The sequence below is a fragment of the Mustelus asterias genome, chromosome 3, assembly GCF_964213995.1.
Source record: "Mustelus asterias chromosome 3, sMusAst1.hap1.1, whole genome shotgun sequence".
NCBI lineage: Eukaryota > Metazoa > Chordata > Chondrichthyes > Carcharhiniformes > Triakidae > Mustelus > Mustelus asterias.
In genome coordinates this window covers 88,484,058-88,501,336 of record NC_135803.1, presented here as the reverse complement: position 1 = coordinate 88,501,336, position 17,279 = coordinate 88,484,058, and the positions used below count along the sequence as shown (strand labels likewise).

The window sequence follows — 17,279 nt, the reverse complement described above, 5'->3', positions numbered from 1 at the left end:
TGCTACCCTAACCAAGACCCTTGCTCCAGTTAATTGATAGACACAAAAACCTTAAATCAAATCACATCTTTATTCGGAAAATGTAAAAAAGCCTTAAATACTGCTGACTATTACAAGACTACACAAGTCAGTGCTTCTATTCTGCAATAAATCTACTGTAATTTTAGAAACATAGATTTTAACTACTTAAGAACATAAGAAATAGGAGCAGGAGTAGGCCATCTAGCCCCTCGAGCCTGCCCCGCCATTCAAAAAGATCATGGCTGATCTGATAGTGGTTTAGTTCCACTTACCCGCCCGCTCCCCATAACCCTTAATTCCGTTATTGATCAGAAATCTATCTACCTGTGACTTAAACATATTTAACGAGGTAGCCTCCACTGCTTCAATGGGCAGAGAATTCCAGAGATTCACTGCCCTCTGAGAGAAGAAGTTCCTCCTCAACTCTGTCCTAAACTGACTCCCCCTTATTTTGAGGCTGTGTCCTCTAGTTCTTGTTTCCTTTGCTAGGGAGCATATTACAGCGGTACAGAGGGTGGACAATATGGAAGGGTCAGGTAACAAGTCACTGTGGGTGGAGCTCAGAAACAGGAAGGGCGCAGTCACTATGCTGGGGGTATACTACAGGCCTCCCAACAGCCCACGGGAAGTTGAGGAACGGATATATAAGGAGATTCTGGGACAGGTGCAGAAAAAATAGGGTTGTTGTAGTGGGAGATTTTAATTTCCCTCACACAGACTGGAAATCGCTTAGGGCTGGGGGCCTGGACGGGGAAGAATTTATAAAATGCGTACAGGAAGGTTCTTTGGAACAATATGTTGACAGTCCAACTAGAGAGGGGGCTATACTGGACCTAGTACTGGGGAATGAGCCCGGTCAGGTCTTCAAAGTTGCAGTAGGGGAACATGTGGCAAATAGTGACCACAATTCTGTAAACTTTAGGATGGTAATGGAAAAAGATGAGTGCTGTCCTATGGGTAAGGTGCTGAATTGGGGGAAGGCTAATTACAGCTGGATTAGGCAGGATTTGGTGGCTCTTGATTGGGAGAGCCTGTTCAAGGGTAAATCCACATCTGGCATGTGGGAGTCTTTTAAGAAGCAGTTGATAGGACTGCAGGACAGGCATGTGCCTGTAAAGAGGAAGGATAGGAAAGGTAGGATTTGAGAGCCGTGGATAACCAGTGAAATTGTGGGTCCATTCAAAAAGAAAAAAGAGGCATACATGAGGTCCAGGCAGCTAAAAACAGATGGAGCACTGGAGGAATACAGAGAAAGTAACAAAACAACAAAGAACAATACAGCACAGGAACAGGCCCTTCGGCTCTCCAAGCCTGCGCCGCTCCCTGGTCCAAACTAGACCATTCTTTTGTATCCCTCCATTCACACTCCGTTCATATGGCTGTCTAGATAAGTCTTAAACGTTCCCAGTGTGTCCGCCTCCACCACCTTGCCCGGCAGCGCATTCCAGGCCCCCACCACCCTCTGTGTAAAATATGTCCTTCTGATATCTGTGTTAAACCTCCCCCCCTTCACCTTGAACCTATGACCCCTCGTGAACGTCACCACCGACCTGGGGAAAAGCTTCCCACCGTTCACCCTATCTATGCCTTTCATAATTTTATACACCTCTATTAAGTCTCCCCTCATCCTCCGTCTTTCCAGGGAGAACAACCCCAGTTTACCCAATCTCTCCTCATAACTAAGCCCCTCCATACCAGGCAACATCCTGGTAAACCTCCTCTGTACTCTCTCCAAAGCCTCCACGTCCTTCTGGTAGTGTGGCGACCAGAACTGGACGCAGTATTCCAAATGCGGCCGAACCAACGTTCTATACATCTGCAACATCAGACCCCAACTTTTATACTCTATGCCCCGTCCTATAAAGGCAAGCATGCCATATGCCTTCTTCACCACCTTCTCCACCTGTGACGTCACTTTCAAGGATCTGTGGACTTGCACACCCAGGTCCCTCTGCGTATCTACACCCTTTATGGTTCTGCCATTTATCGTATAGCTCCTCCCTATATTATTTCTACCAAAATGCATCACTTCGCATTTATCAGGATTGAACTCCATCTGCCATTTCTTTGCCCAAATTTCCAGCCTATCTATATCCTTCTGTAGCCTCTGACAATGCTCCTCACTATCTGCGAGTCCTGCCAATTTTGTGTCGTCCGCAAACTTACTGATCACCCCAGTTACTCCTTCTTCCAGATCATTTATATAAATCACAAACAGCAGAGGTCCCAATACAGAGCCCTGCGGAACACCACTAGTCACAGGCCTCCAGCCGGAAAAAGACCCTTCCACTACCACCCTCTGTCTTCTGTGACCAAGCCAGTTCTCCACCCATCTAGCCACCTCCCCCTTTATCCCATGAGATCCAACCTTTTTCACCAGCCTACCATGAGGGACTTTGTCAAATGCTTTACTAAAGTCCATATAGACAACATCCACGGCCCTTCCCTCGTCAACCATTTTGGTCACTTCTTCAAAAAACTCCACCAGGTTAGTGAGGCATGACCTCCCTCTCACAAAACCATGCTGACTATCGTCAACGAGTTCATTCCTTTCTAAATGCGCATACATCCTATCTCTAAGAATCTTCTCCAACAACTTCCCCACCACGGACGTCAAGCTCACCGGCCTATAATTACCCGGGTTATCCTTCCTACCCTTCTTAAATAACGGGACCACATTAGCTATCCTCCAATCCTCTGGGACCTCACCTGCGTCCAGTGACGAGACAAAGATTTACGTCAGAGGCCCAGCGATTTCATCTCTCGTCTCCCTGAGCAGCCTTGGATAGATTCCATCAGGCCCTGGGGATTTGTCAGTCTTTATATTCTCTAACAAACCTAACACTTCCTCCTTTGTAATGGAGATTTTCTCCAACGGTTCAACACTCCCCTCCGAGACCCTCCCAGTCAACACATCCCTCTCCTTTGTGAATACCGACGCAAAGTATTCATTTAGGATCTCCCCTACTTCTTTGGGCTCCAAGCATAATTCCCCACTTTTGTCCCTGAGAGGTCCGATTTTTTCCCTGACAACCCTTTTGTTCCTAACGTATGAATAAAATGCCTTGGGATTCTCCTTAATCCTGTCTGCCAAGAACATTTCGTGACCCCTTTTTGCTCTTCTAATTCCCCGTTTGAGTTCTTTCCTACTTTCTTTGTACTCCTCCAGAGCTCCCTCCGTTTTTAGCTGCCTGGACCTACCATACGCCTCTTTTCTTTTTGACCAGTCCCTCAATTTCCTATCCTTCTTTTTAACAGGCACATACCTGTCCTGTAGCCCTAACAACTGTTCCTTAAAAGACTCCCACATGCCAGATGTGGATTTACCCTCAAACAGCCTCTCCCAATCAAGAGCTGCCAAATTCTGCCTAATCCCACTAAAGTTAGCCTTCCCCCAATCCAACACCTTACCCTTGGGACACCACTCATCCTTTTCCATCACTATCCTAAAGCTAACGGAATTGTGGTCACTATTTGCCACATGTTCCCCTACCGAAACTTTGAAGACCTGACCGGGCTCATTCCCCAGTACGAGGTCCAGTATAGCCCCCTCTCTAGTCGGGCTATCTACATATTGTTTCAAAGAACCCTCCTGTACGCATTTTACAAATTCCTCCCCATTCAGAGTCCCTGCTCTCAGCAATTTCCAGTCTATACCAGGGAAATTGAAGTCTCCCACTACAACAACCCTATTTTTCCTGCACCTATCCAGTATATCCTGACATATCCGTTCTTCCACTTCCCTTGGGCTGTTGGGGGGCCTGTAGTACACCCCCAACATAGTGACTGCGCCCTTCCTGTTTCTAAGCTCCACCCAGAGTGACTCGTTACACGACCCCTCTGAATTGTCCTCCCTCTGCACCGCTGTAATATGCTCTCCAACTAATACTGCTACTCCCCCACCTCTTTTGGCCCCTCCTCTGTCTCGCCTAAAACACTTGTACCCCGGAATATTCAGCTGCCAGTCCTGTCCCTCTTTCAACCAAGTCTCTGTCACTGCAACCACATCCAAATTCCTCGTGAGCATTAAGGCCCTAAGTTCGTCTGTCTTACCTGCTACGCTCCTTGCATTGAAGTATAAGCACTCCAGACCTCCAGGCCCAGTTAGGTCATCCTCCCCCAGAGTGCTCTTCTTCTTTGCCAGCCTTGTCCCAGCCCCAAGCTCGTCCCCAGCCTCTACACTTGTAGACCTAATATTTTGATCCCCTCCCCCCTGCCATACTAGTTTAAACCCCCCGAACTGCACTAGCAAAACTCCCAGCCAGGATATTCGTGCCCTTCCAACTTAGTTGTGACCCGTCCTTCTTGTACAGGTGCCATCCTCTCCTGAAAACTTCCCATTGATCTAGGAAAATGAAGCCCTCCTTCCTGGACCAGTCCTTTAACCAAGCATTCAATTGTACTAACTCCCTATTCTTAGCCTCACTGGCACGAGGCATTGGGAGCAGCCCAGAGATGGCCACCCTGGAGGCCCTACTTTTTAGCCTATTTCCCAACTCCCTGAATTGCTCTCATAGGATCCCCCTGCTCTTCCTATCTACGTCATTTGCACCAATGTGTACAATGGCATCCGTTTCTTTATCTTCCCCTTTTAAGATGCCTCCTATCCACTTGGAGACATCCATGACCCCAGCACCAGGTAGGCAGACTACCATCCTGGAGTCCCGTTGGCCCCCACAGAATCGCCTGTCCGTGCCTCTAACCGACGCATCCCCCACCACTATTGCTCTCCTAACCCCACTCTTTCCTTTCCGGGCCACAGAGCCTGACTGTGTGCCAGTGACCTGGTCACTGTGGCTTACCCCTGGAGAGTCATCCTCCCCCACACTATCCAAAACAATATACTTGTTTTGGAGTGGGACAACCACAGGTGACCCCTCCTCTAATTGCTCACTCCCCTCCCCTCTCACACCTGTCGCCGAGCCCTTTCTATTATGAGAGACAGCCACTGGAATACTCTCTGGTACGTTACCCTTCTGACCTTTACTCCTCCTAACTGTGACCCACGTGTCTTCCTCCCGATGCCCCGGTGTAACTAGTTGCCTATAACTCATGTCAATTATTCTCTCATTCTCCCTGACTAGACCAAGGTCAGCAATCTGCAGCTCCAGTTCCGTGACACGGTCCCTCAGGAGCTGCAGTTCCATGCACCTGGCACAAATGTGAACCTCTGGGAGGCTAGGTGTTTCCAGGAACTCCCACATCCCACACCGGAAGCACCGAACTGGCCTATCACTCATAGTTACCCTTATCCTATATAGGTTTGGATAAAAATAACGTACCTTGCCTCGCCCTTTCAGCCTAAGCCCTGTGAGCCAAAGCCCTTATAGCTCACACTCTGCTTCCCACACACTGTGCTGCCCGCTCCCGACGCTGCCCGCTGTATAGTGCGGCCGGCTTTTTATGCTCCAGTTGAACAAAGAGGTCGAACCCCCCAGGTAACTGATTTTTATACTAAGAACTCAACCTCCCAGAATCCCCTTCAGCTGACCTCACTTCCTTTAATTTAAAACCTTGAAAAAAGCCCGCGAAACAAACAAGGAATACAATTAAATAAATAAATAAATCAGTACTTTGCTTACCCTCAGCACTCCTGCTAAGAATCTCTCCCTCAGTCCTGCTCCAGTCGAACAAAGAGTAGAAAAGAACTCAAACAGGGACTTAGAAGGGCAAAAAGGGGTCATGAAATGTCCTTGGCAGACAGGATTAAGGAGAATCCTAAGGCATTTTATACATACGTTAGGAACAAGAGGGTTGTTAGGGAAAGAATCGGACCTCTCAGGGACAAAGGAGGGGAATTATGCTTGGAACCAAAGGAAGCAGGTGAGATCCTAAACTAATACTTTGCATCAGTATTCACAAAGGAGAGGGACATGTTGACTGGTATTGTCTCAGAGAGATGTGTTGACCCGTTAGAAAAAATCTCAATTACAAGGGAGGAAGTGTTAGGTTTTTTAGGAAACATTAAGGCAGACAAATTCCCAGGGCTGGATGGCATCTATCCTAGACTCCTCAGGGAGGTGAGAGATGCAATTGCTGGGCCTCTAACAGAAATCTTTGTCTCTTCACTGGACACAGGTAAGGTCCCAGAGGATTGGAGGATAGCAAATGTGGTCCCGTTATTTAAGAAGGGTAGCAAGGATAACCCGGGTAATTATAAGCCGGTGAGCTTGACGTCCGTGGTAGGGAAGTTGTTGGAGAAGATTCTTAGAGATAGGATATATGCGCATTTAGAACTGAATAATCTCATTAGCGATAGACAGCATGGTTTTGTACGAGGGAGGTCATGCCTCACAAATTTGGTTGGGTTTTATGAGGAGGTGACAAAAACGATTGACGAGGGAAGGGCCGTGGATGTCGTCTTTATGGATTTTAGTAAAGCGTTTGACAAGGTTCCTCATGGCAGGCTGGTGCAAAAGGTTAAATCTCACGGGATAAAAGGTGAGCTAGCTAGATGGGTGGAGAACCGGCTTAGCCATAGAAGACAGAGGGTAGCAGTGGAGGGGTCTTTTTCCGGTTGGAGGTCTGTGACTAGTGGTGTTCCGCAGGGCTCTGTACTGGGACCTCTGCTGTTTGTGATATATATAAATGATTTGGAGGAAGATGTAACTGGTGTGATCAGTAAGTTTGCGGACGACACGAAGATTGCTGGAGTTGCGGATAGTGATGAACGTTGTCAAAGAATACAGCAGGATAGAGATAGGCTGGAACATTGGGTGGAGAAATGGCAGATGGAATTTAATCCAGATAAATGCGAAGTGATGCATTTCGGTAGATCTAATGTAAGGGGGAGCTATACAATAAATGGCAGAACCATCAGGAGTATAGACACACAGAGGGACCTGGGTGTACAAGTCCACAGATCCTTAAAGGTGGCAGCACAGGTGGAGAGGGTGGTGAAGAAGGCATATGGCATGCTTGCCTTTATTGGAATATAAAATCGTTAGCGGGCAGCAGAGTGAGCAGGAGGCAGAGTGAAAGCTGTAGGGCTTTGGCTCACAGGGCTTGGGCGAGCAGGGGTGAGTTAATTCATTTTTTGCTGTTTCTACCTGGTACTGGCAAGGTATCTAGAGGGGATGGGTGTGAAGGCAGTGCAATGTTCCTCTTGCACTATGTTCGAGGTGAGGGACGACGTCAGTGTCCCTGCTGATTATACCTGTGAGAAGTGCATCCATCTGCAGCTCCTCCAAAACCGTGTAAGGGAACTGGAGCTGGAGTTGGAGGAACTTAGGATCATTAGGGATGCAGAGATGGCCATAGACAGAAGCTTCAGGGATACAGTTACTCCACGGAATGAAAATAGATGGGTGACGGTGAGAGGGGCTGGGAAGAAGCAGTCGGTGCAGGGATCCCCTGTGGTCGTTCCCCTTAGCAATAAGTATTCCGCTTTGGATACGGTTGAGGGGGACGACATACCAGTGGTGAGCCGCAGTGAGAGGATCTCCGGCACTGAGTCCGTCCCTGTGGCTCAGGAGGGTAAGGAGGAGAGCGGGAGGGCAATAGTTATTGGGGACTCGTTAGTTAGAGGGATAGATAGGAGGTTCTGTGGCAGCAAAAGAGACTCGAGGATGGTTTGTTGCCTACCGGATGCCAGGGTCCGTGACGTCTCGGACCGTGTTTTCCGGATTCTTAAGGGGGAGGGGAAACAGTCACAAGTCGTGGTACACATTGGTACCAACGACATAGGTAAGAGAAGGGACGGGGATTTAAAACAGGAATTTCGGGAGCTCGGCTGGAAGCTGAGAGCAAAGACAAAACATGTGGTCATCTCTGGTACGCTACCAGTGCCACGTGATAGCGAGTTGAGGAACAGGGAGAGAGTGCACTTAAACATGTGGTTGCAGGGATGGTGCAGGAGGGAGGGTTTCAGATACGTGGATAATTGGAACACGTTCTGGGGAAGGTGGGACCTCTACAAACAGGACGGGGTGCACCTGAACCAGAGGGGCACCAATATCCTGGGAGGGAAATTTGCTACGGCTCTTCAGGGGGATTTAAACTAATTTGTCAGGGGAGTGGGAAGAGGAGTTGTAGTCCAGAAGTCAGTGTTGAGGGTGGTGAGGTATTGGGGAAGGTATCAAGGTCAAGGGTGGGTACCGGTAGACAGGAAGATGGGTTGAAGTGTGTCTACTTCAATGCAAGGAGCATCCGGAACAAGGTGGATGAACTTGGGGCGTGGATTGCTACTTGGGACTACGATGTTGTGGCCATTACGGAGACGTGGGTAGAACAAGGACAGGAATGGTTGTTGGACGTTCCGGGGTATAGATGTTTCAGTAAGTGTAGGGAAGCTGGTAAAAGAGGTGGAGGAGTAGCATTGTTAATCAAGGATAGTTTAACGGCTGCGGAAAAGCACTTTGAGGGGGATATGCACACTGAGGTAATATGGGCTGCAGTTAGAAACAGGAAAGGAGCGGTCACGTTGCTAGGAGTTTACTATAGGCCCCCAAATAGTAATAGAGATGTGGAGGAAGAAATTGCTAAGCAGATTATGGATACGTGTGGGGGTCACAGGGTAGTTGTCATGGGGGACTTTAACTTTCCAAATATTGATTGGAACCTTTGTAGGTCAAATAGTTTGGATGGGGCACTTTTTGTGCAGTGTGTGCAGGAGGGTTTCCTGACACAATATGTGGATAGGCCGACAAGGGGTGAGGCCACATTGGATTTGGTACTGGGAAATGAACCGGGCCAAGTGTTAGATTTGGTTGTGGGAGAGAACTTTGGAGATAGTGACCACAATTCGGTGTCTTTTGTTATTGCAATGGAGAGGGATAGGGCCGGACGGCAGGGCAAAGCTTACAATTGGGGGAGAGGTAATTATGATGCGATTAGGCAAGAATTAGGGGGCATAAGATGGGAACAGAAACTGTCAGGGAAAGGCACTGATGAAAAGTGGAACTTTTTCAAGGAACAAATACTGGGTGTCCTTGATAGGTATGTCCCTGTCAGGCAGGGAGGAAATGGCCGAGTGAGGGAACCGTGGTTCACAAAAGAGGTGGAATGTCTTGTGAAAAGGAAGAGGGAAGCTTATGTAGGGATGAGGAAACAAGGTTCAGATGGCTCGACTGAGGGTTACAAGTTAGCAAGGAACGAGCTGAAAAAGGGGCTGAGGAGAGCTAGGAGGGGACATGAGAAGTCCTTGGCGGGTCGGATCAAGGAAAACCCCAAGGCTTTTTACTCTTATGTGAGGAATAAAAGAATGACCAGGGTGAGGTTAGGGCCGGTCAAGGACAGTGGTGGGAACTTGTGTATGGAATCAGTAGAGATAGGCGAGGTGATGAATGAATACTTTTCTTCAGTGTTCACCAAGGAGAGAGGCCATGTTTTTCAGGAAGAGAAGGTGTTACAGGCTAATAGGCTGGAGGAAATAGATGTTCGGAGGGAGGATGTATTGGCAGTTTTGAATAAACTGAAGGTCGATAAGTCCCCTGGGCCTGATGAAATGTATCTTAGGATTCTTTGGGAGGCGAGGGATGAGATTGCAGAGCCTTTGGCTTTGATCTTTGGGTCCTCGCTGTCCACGGGGATGGTGCCAGAGGACTGGAGAGTGGCAAATGTTGTTCCTCTGTTTAAGAAAGGGAATAGAAATGACCCTGGTAATTATAGACCGGTTAGTCTGACTTCGGTGGTTGGTAAATTGATGGAAAAGGTCCTTAGGGATGGGATTTACGACCATTTAGAAAGATGCGGATTAATCCGGGATAGTCAGCACGGATTTGTGAAGGGCAAATCGTGCCTCACAAATTTGATAGAATTTTTTGAGGAGGTAACTAGGTGTGTTGATGAAGGTAGGGCGGTTGATGTCATATACATGGATTTTAGTAAGGCGTTTGATAAGGTCCCCCATGGTCGGCTTATGATGAAAGTAAGGAGGTGTGGGATAGAGGGAAAGTTGGCCGATTGGATAGGTAACTGGCTGTCTGATCGAAGACAGAGGGTGGTGGTGGATGGAAAATTTTCGGACTGGAGGCAGGTTGCTAGCGGAGTGCCGCAGGGATCGGTGCTTGGTCCTCTGCTCTTTGTGATTTTTATTAATGACTTAGAGGAGGGGGCTGAAGGGTGGATCAGTAAATTTGCTGATGACACCAAGATTGGTGGAGTAGTGGATGAGGTGGAGGGGTGTTGTAGGCTGCAAAGAGACATAGATAGGATGCAAAGCTGGGCTGAAAAATGGCAAATGGAGTTTAACCCTGATAAATGTGAGGTGATTCATTTTGGTAGGACTAATTTAAATGTGGATTACAGGGTCAAAGGTAGGGTTCTGAAGACTGTGGAGGAACAGAGAGATCTTGGGGTCCATATCCACAGATCTCTAAAGGTTGCCACTCAAGTGGATAGAGCTGTGAAGAAGGCATATAGTGTGTTAGCTTTTATTAACAGGGGGTTGGAGTTTAAGAGCCGTGGGGTTATGCTGCAACTGTACAGGACCTTGGTGAGACAGCATTTGGAATATTGCGTGCAGTTCTGGTCACCTCACTATAAGAAGGATGTGGAAGCGCTGGAAAGAGTGCAGAGGAGATTTACCAGGATGCTGCCTGGTTTGGAGTGTCGGTCTTATGAGGAAAGGTTGAGGGAGCTGGGGCTGTTCTCTCTGGAGCGGAGGAGATTGAGGGGAGACTTAATAGAGGTTTATAAAATGATGAAGGGGATAGATCGAGTGAAAGTTCAAAGACTATTTCCTCGGGTGGATGGAGCTATTACGAGGGGGCATAACTATAGGGTTCGTGGTGGGAAATATAGGAAGGATATCAGAGGTAGGTTCTTCACGCAGAGAGTGGTTGGGGTGTGGAATGGACTGCCTGCAGTGATAGTGGAGTCAGACACTTTAGGAACATTTAAGCGGTTATTGGATAGGCACATGGAGCACACCAGGATGGTAGGGAGTGGGATAGCTTGATCTTGGTTTCAGATGAAGGTCGGCACAACATCGTGGGCCGAAGGGCCTGTTCTGTGCTGTACTGTTCTATGTTCTATGTTCTATAAAAGTTGGCATATGATGTTGCAGCTGTATAGAACGATGGTTCGGCCACATTTGGAATACTGCGTCCAGTTCTGGTCGCCACACTACCAGAAGGACGTGGAGGCTTTGGAGAGAGTACAGAAAAGGTTTACCAGGATGTAAGGGTCTTAGCTATGAGGAGAGATTGGGTAAACTGGGGTTGTTCTTCCTGGAAAGACGGAGGATGAGGGGCGACCTAATTGGGGTGTATAAAATTATGAAGGGCATAGATAGGGTGAACAGTGGGAAGCTTTTTCCCGGGTCGGAGGTGACGAACACAAGGGATCACGGGTTCAAAGTGAGGGGGGCAAGGTTCAACACAGATGTCAGGGGGACATATTTTACACAGAGGGTGATGGGAGCCTGGAATGCACTGCCAAGCAAGGTGATTGAGGCGGACACGCTGGGATCGTTTAAGACTTATCTAGATAGCCACATGAACAGACTGGGAATAGAGGGATACAAAAGAATGGTCTAGTGGGCACATGAGCGGCGCAGGCTTGGAGGGCCGAAGGGCCTGTTCCTGTGCTGTATTGTTCTTTGTTCTTTCTAAGTGGAAAGAATCTCTCTGCCTCTACCCTGTCTCGCCCCTTCATTATCTTATATGTCTCTATAAGATCTCCCCTCAGCCTTCTAAACTCCAACGAGTACAGGCCCAATCTACTCAATCTCTCCTCATAAGCTATCCCCCTCATCTCTGGTATCAACCTGGTGAACCTTCTTTGTACTCCCTCCCTCCCTCCCTCCTTTCGCAAATAAGGGGACCAAAATTGCACACAGTACTCTAGTTGCGGCCTCACCAATACCTTGTACAATTGCAGCAAGACCTCCCTGCTTTTATACTCCATCCCCTTCGTGATGAAGGCCAACATTCCATTTGCCTTCTTGATCACCTGCTGCACCTGCAAACTGAGTTTTTGCGATTCATGCACAAGGACCCCCAGGTCCCTCTGCACAGTAGCATGTTGTAATTTTTCACCATTTAAATAATAGTCCTTTATTATATACTTATTAGGAGGATTATTATTATATTTATACTTATCTAATGGACCTGTGTGGGTGTCTCTATCCACTCTCGTTGGCCAGGCATGGGGAGGGATCAGACTTCATTAAGCTTAAAGCTTGAGGTTTCCTTTTCTTCTTGCTTCTGTTCTTCTCTTTTCTGTTCTTTGGAACTCCAATATTTACCCTTTTGAGTCTGGCTGAAACACGTGCATTTCTGCATGTAGGCACTGACCATAGGCATATCATTGAAATTGTTTTATTGCAGGCTGTCTGACCTGAGGGCAGTTGTCCTCAACCTTTTTGACTCCATTTCATATCTGGTTCCTGTCCATTTGATCGATTAGAATGAGCTTATTATCAGGATGTGTGTCACATCTTCTCCCTTGAAAACAATCATTACACAGGAACCTGTTGAGTTTATTACTCATTGTAAAACCAAAGCCATTTGTTTCAGATAAACAAAGATTATTTCTTCTTGCTGCCACACACTCCCAGTCTGGAGTTAAAACCTTCTTTTCGGAAGTTAGCCATATTTCCCATCAGGCCATAGTAGTGCACTTTCTTTGCTTGGCCATTTTGTATTAGACTATGGCTCATCAGCTACAGTCATTACCTGGAACTTGTGTGGCATGAATGTTCCTTGCCACTTGTCAGCCCAAGACGAGATATTGCCCAGCTCTTGCTGCATATGGACACAGACTGTTTCAGTATCTGAGAAATCACAAATGGTGCTGAACATTGCACAATCATCAGCGAACATCCCCTCTTCTGACCTGATAATGGAAGGAAGTCATTGAAGTGGCTGAAGGTGATAGGGCCTTGGACACTACCCTGAGGAACTCCTGCAGTGATGTCCTGGAACTGAGCTGACTGACCTCCAACAAGCACAGCCATCTTCCTTTGTGCCAACTACTGAAGAGTTTTCCCTGATTCCCATTGACTCCAGTTTTGCTGGAGCTCCTCGGTGCCACACTCTGTCGAATGCTGCCTTGATGTCAAAGGGTATCACTCTCACCTCACTGCTGGAGTTCAGCTCTTTTGTCCATGTTTGAACCAAGATATAGTGAGATCAGGAGCTGAGTGACCCTGGCAGGCCCCAAACTGAGTCACTGAGCAGGTTATTGCTGAGTAAGGATGTACAAGTGGTGCCTGATGTACCTACAGATGTCTGAGAACCAGTGTCACCGAAGATTACATGTGTCCAGAAAATTGGTTGATCACATCTGCACCCACTGTAGGATTTGGTACCATGGGGACTGCCAGTGTCGCTGAAAGTTACTGCGGCACTCAATTTTCTGGCTCCTTCCAGGGCTCCACAGGTGAGCTCTGCGAGGTTGTGAAAGTCTCCGCACACATGTGCATCCAGGAGGTTATCTTCGTGAGGGCACACGACTTTGTCCATTTCTACCGGAGTCAGGCAAGTCAGGAAACAAGAGCAAAAGCATTTACACACATCTCTGGTTTACCACAGGGACAGGGTGCCATTGACTGCACTCACATTGCACTCAGAGCTCCCAGGTAGCAAGCAGTGAACCACATGAACTGCAAAGGCTTCCATTCATTGAATGTTCAGATGGTCTGCAACCACACTAAATGCAACCTGCAGGTGTGTGCTTGATTCACAGGGAGTGTACATGACTCCTACATTCTGAGCCGCTTTCAGATTCTTGAGATGTTTAATGGTCCACAGAAGCTTCAGCGATAGCTTCTCAGGAACAAGGGCTACCCACTGAGAAGGTGGCTGATGATGTTTGTGAGGAGGCCACAGAGTGCAACTGAGACAAGGTAAAATTTGGCTCATGCTGCAACTTACAGTTTGGTGGAGCAGAGCACAGGAATGTTGAAGATTAGGTTCCTGTGCTTGGCCCGGTCTGGTGAAACCCTGCAATACAATCGGCAGAGGATGTCACACATTGTGGTCGCTTGCTGTTCCTTGCACAACCGTGCTCCAATGGGGGAAGGAACTACATGAGGAGGAGATGGAGGAGTTGCAGGTTTCCTCTGATGAGGAGGATGAGGCTAAGGGAGAGGATGTTGACCATGATGCCATGGCGATGTCCAGATGAAGCACAGGAGCTTGCTATGCGCTCATTGCTGCAATACTGGTGGATGGTGATGAGAACATCTAGTGAGGACATCTAATTATCTTCATATGCCTTCTGTGAGCATTGGTCTCCTGATTGATGGCAGCACTCACCCTCTGTGATAAAGTTCCAGTTGTGGTTGCAGCAGTTGCCCATAATCCTTATACTGAAGGGGAATGATGACGATTTGCAATGGGGACAATGCACAGATCTCCAGTGCCTCTGTGAATGTCTGACTCTGGTCGAGCTGATGGTAGCTTGCTTGCTCTCAATTTCATGGCGAAGCAGTGGGAAATGTTTCCTAATCTTACAGCATCCTTTGACTGAGGAACACAGTGTCACTGGAGGCAGAAGCTGATGGGGGTGGGGCTGGCCGTACCTCAAAGGTGTAGACAGCACACAGGCAGAATAGTTGGAGTGTGTGAGGTCAGCCCAAACATCCCAATTCTCATCGAGATAGAGGCGTAACTGATGTGTTCAGTCACTACAAAGGAGCACCACACTCCTTTGTAGTGCAGAGACACACGCATGCACACATGTGGACACACCACACACATATGTACGGACACATGCACACACACACCCCATGCACACGCATGGACACACACACCACACATGCAGACACACACATGTTCAACAGCTTATCCTCTTCCGTGTGGGTTCCCAACGGCCCCTGGCACCTCCTTGAAAGAGAGGCAGTGAGCTTGAGAAGCCCCACCATCCTCTGGTGGATACCAGAAAGTGCCTATGCTGTGGAGTACAGCTCCTGCAGGGCAGTGCAAAGGTCTTGGACCAAGGTATGATCTGTGGCCGCCACCCTACCAGTGTTGGCCTTGGTGCGTTGGCCTGTTGGCACAATCACCTCAGACTGATGGAGGACAGATTCCTCCATGGAGCCTTGCAGTCTGAGAAATGCAGCAGACATCCATTCATGTTTTCCTACCATGCCTTTGGAGCTCCAGCAACTGAGACATGATCGAGTCCAGAAGTTTGGCATCTGACTGGAACTCAGCACATTCCTGACTTCCAGCAATCCTCCAGGTGTCAGCACCTTGCAATGCCCCTGTCTCTTCCTTTTGCGGATCAGACAGTGTGATGTGCTCACCAGATTGTGACCCCCGAGGCTGCTCTAGAACTAGGTCCCACTGAGATGTGTGTCTCTGCACTGGTGGAGGGTGTGGGTGAGCACTTGATGGGGCTTGGAAGTCGGGCTCCAAGTCAAGGACCTGGTTCGTGGACTCCCTGGGTTGCTTCCCAGGTGTGCCTGTGAAAGAAAGGAGAGGTCATTAGAGCATGGCAAGGGCCTAAGAAACAGGAGACATCACTCACAGCATGGGAAACTGATGGATGCTGCAGTGCCGGATCCTCACTTGGTTCAACGCTGTCGACCTCATCATCAGCACAGGAGGGGTCCATGTCCTCACCGGCCAGCTGAATGGCCCGCTCCTCAACGTTCAGCTATCCCTCCACCCATCTAGGATCTCTCCCACTTGTTCTGAGCCAGCATGTCCTACATGAGAGAGTGTAAGTAGGATGCCTGCCAGGGCAGGTGATAAGGATACCTGGCATGTGTGAATTGTGAGTGGGGCAGAGATGGGATGACAACATAACCTGCCGGGGAGGTGAAGATGTGTTTGTGGTGGTGTCCCCTGAACTGGTGATGAGTGAGAACCCTATGGATGTGTGATGGGACTGTGAGTTCAGAGTGATGAGAAGAGTGACATACCCTGACAGAATGGAAGATATTGTTCATCCTCTTGCCGCACTGGTTGGTTATCCTCTTCTGAAGGGTGTTGGCACTGACTGCCGCTGCTCCCATACTGGATTGGTCACTTTGGATGCAAGTCTTTTCCCACAGCATGCATTTAGGACATCATGGCAGAGCTCCACTGCATCCAGCAGGTGCGCAAGGTAGGCTTTATTCAAACTCGGGGCAGTAAGCTTCTTAGCTTTGGCAACCGTGACTTCCCCATGGGGTCTTTGGATTTCAGGTGTGCAGTTGTGTGCAGGGGCAACCTTTAGAAATGGTGTCTGGATGATTGAAACATTGAGGTTATGGCAGAGTGGGTGATTCAGAGTCTGTCTGCTAGCGATATGGTGTGGAACCCGTGCCTGCGAATCTTTTTCACTAAGTGCAGCACTATATGGCGGAAAAAGCCATCATTTTGCTGTGGATGGGCTAAACGTCACTTTCCCTGCCTGAAATCAGACTTTACTGATTCCTGAGCCGATTCTGCTCTGTGTCTCTATGACAATACTTTAAGAAATGTATTTTAACCATGTTTCTCTACAGGATGTTTCCAGCAGTCCCTGGCATTTTGCCAGAGCCATGTTGTCTGCAGCCGGTATCCTCTATTATTGAATGAAGCAGTATAATTGACATCATGTTGGTTTTAATCTGAACGAATGCAGTGTTCTGTTCTTTGTGTTCCCCTGGGATTGCAGAGTAAGACTTGATTGAGATGTGTGACTGGTCAGGTCATGTGATTGGGAACAGCCCAGCTAAGTTGCTGCTCCAGATGCTATTTGGAATTGACACGGAGAGTAGTGTCTCTTGTTTTTCTCTCTCTGGAGTTGGGGATTGGTTGAGTGTTGGTGTTTTGGAGAGAGGTTTCCTTTGCTGACTCTGAAGTCTGAAGACTGGAAGCTGCTAGAGACTAGGGTTACTTCTCTCTGTTTCTGTCTTGAGGATATATCCATCTCTGAAAACTCTCAAAGTTATGCTAATTCTTCTTAACTGTTCTTAAATAAACTTAGTTTGATAAAAGCTTCCTCATGGGTCACTTGAATCATACCTGGAGTGAAACACCTTATGCTTACTCATGCCAAAATCAATAGTAAAACTAAGGGTCTGGGCTATCTTTATAAAACACTCTGTGGCCTGAGTTTCTCTCTCTTCCCCAGCTGTGCATGTTGTGGCTGGGTGTTTTGTTAATTTGTCCCCTCTCTCCACCCTGCAGATCTTTCTGTTCCAGTTATTGAGAGGATTAGCTTACTGTCACAGTCGGAAGGTATTACACCGAGACCTGAAACCCCAGAATCTGCTGATCAACGAGAAAGGAGAGCTGAAACTTGCTGACTTTGGTACGTGTCAAGAGTTCAAATGACCAAAGCAAAACTGGTTTGAAAGGAAATGCATTTCCTCAGGAAGGTGGGCTTTAGTGTGA

General features: G+C 48.0%; 1 protein-coding gene across 1 annotated transcript in view; it reads left to right on the top strand.

The window, feature by feature from the left end:
- Window positions 1–17,279, top strand: part of LOC144484548 (cyclin-dependent kinase 16-like) — a 168,741-nt gene that overhangs the window by 97,647 nt on the left and 53,815 nt on the right. The window contains exon 11 of the mRNA XM_078203054.1: window positions 17,073–17,196. Coding sequence (XP_078059180.1) covers window positions 17,073–17,196 — 124 coding nt within the window. The remainder of the gene's footprint in view (window positions 1–17,072; window positions 17,197–17,279) is intronic.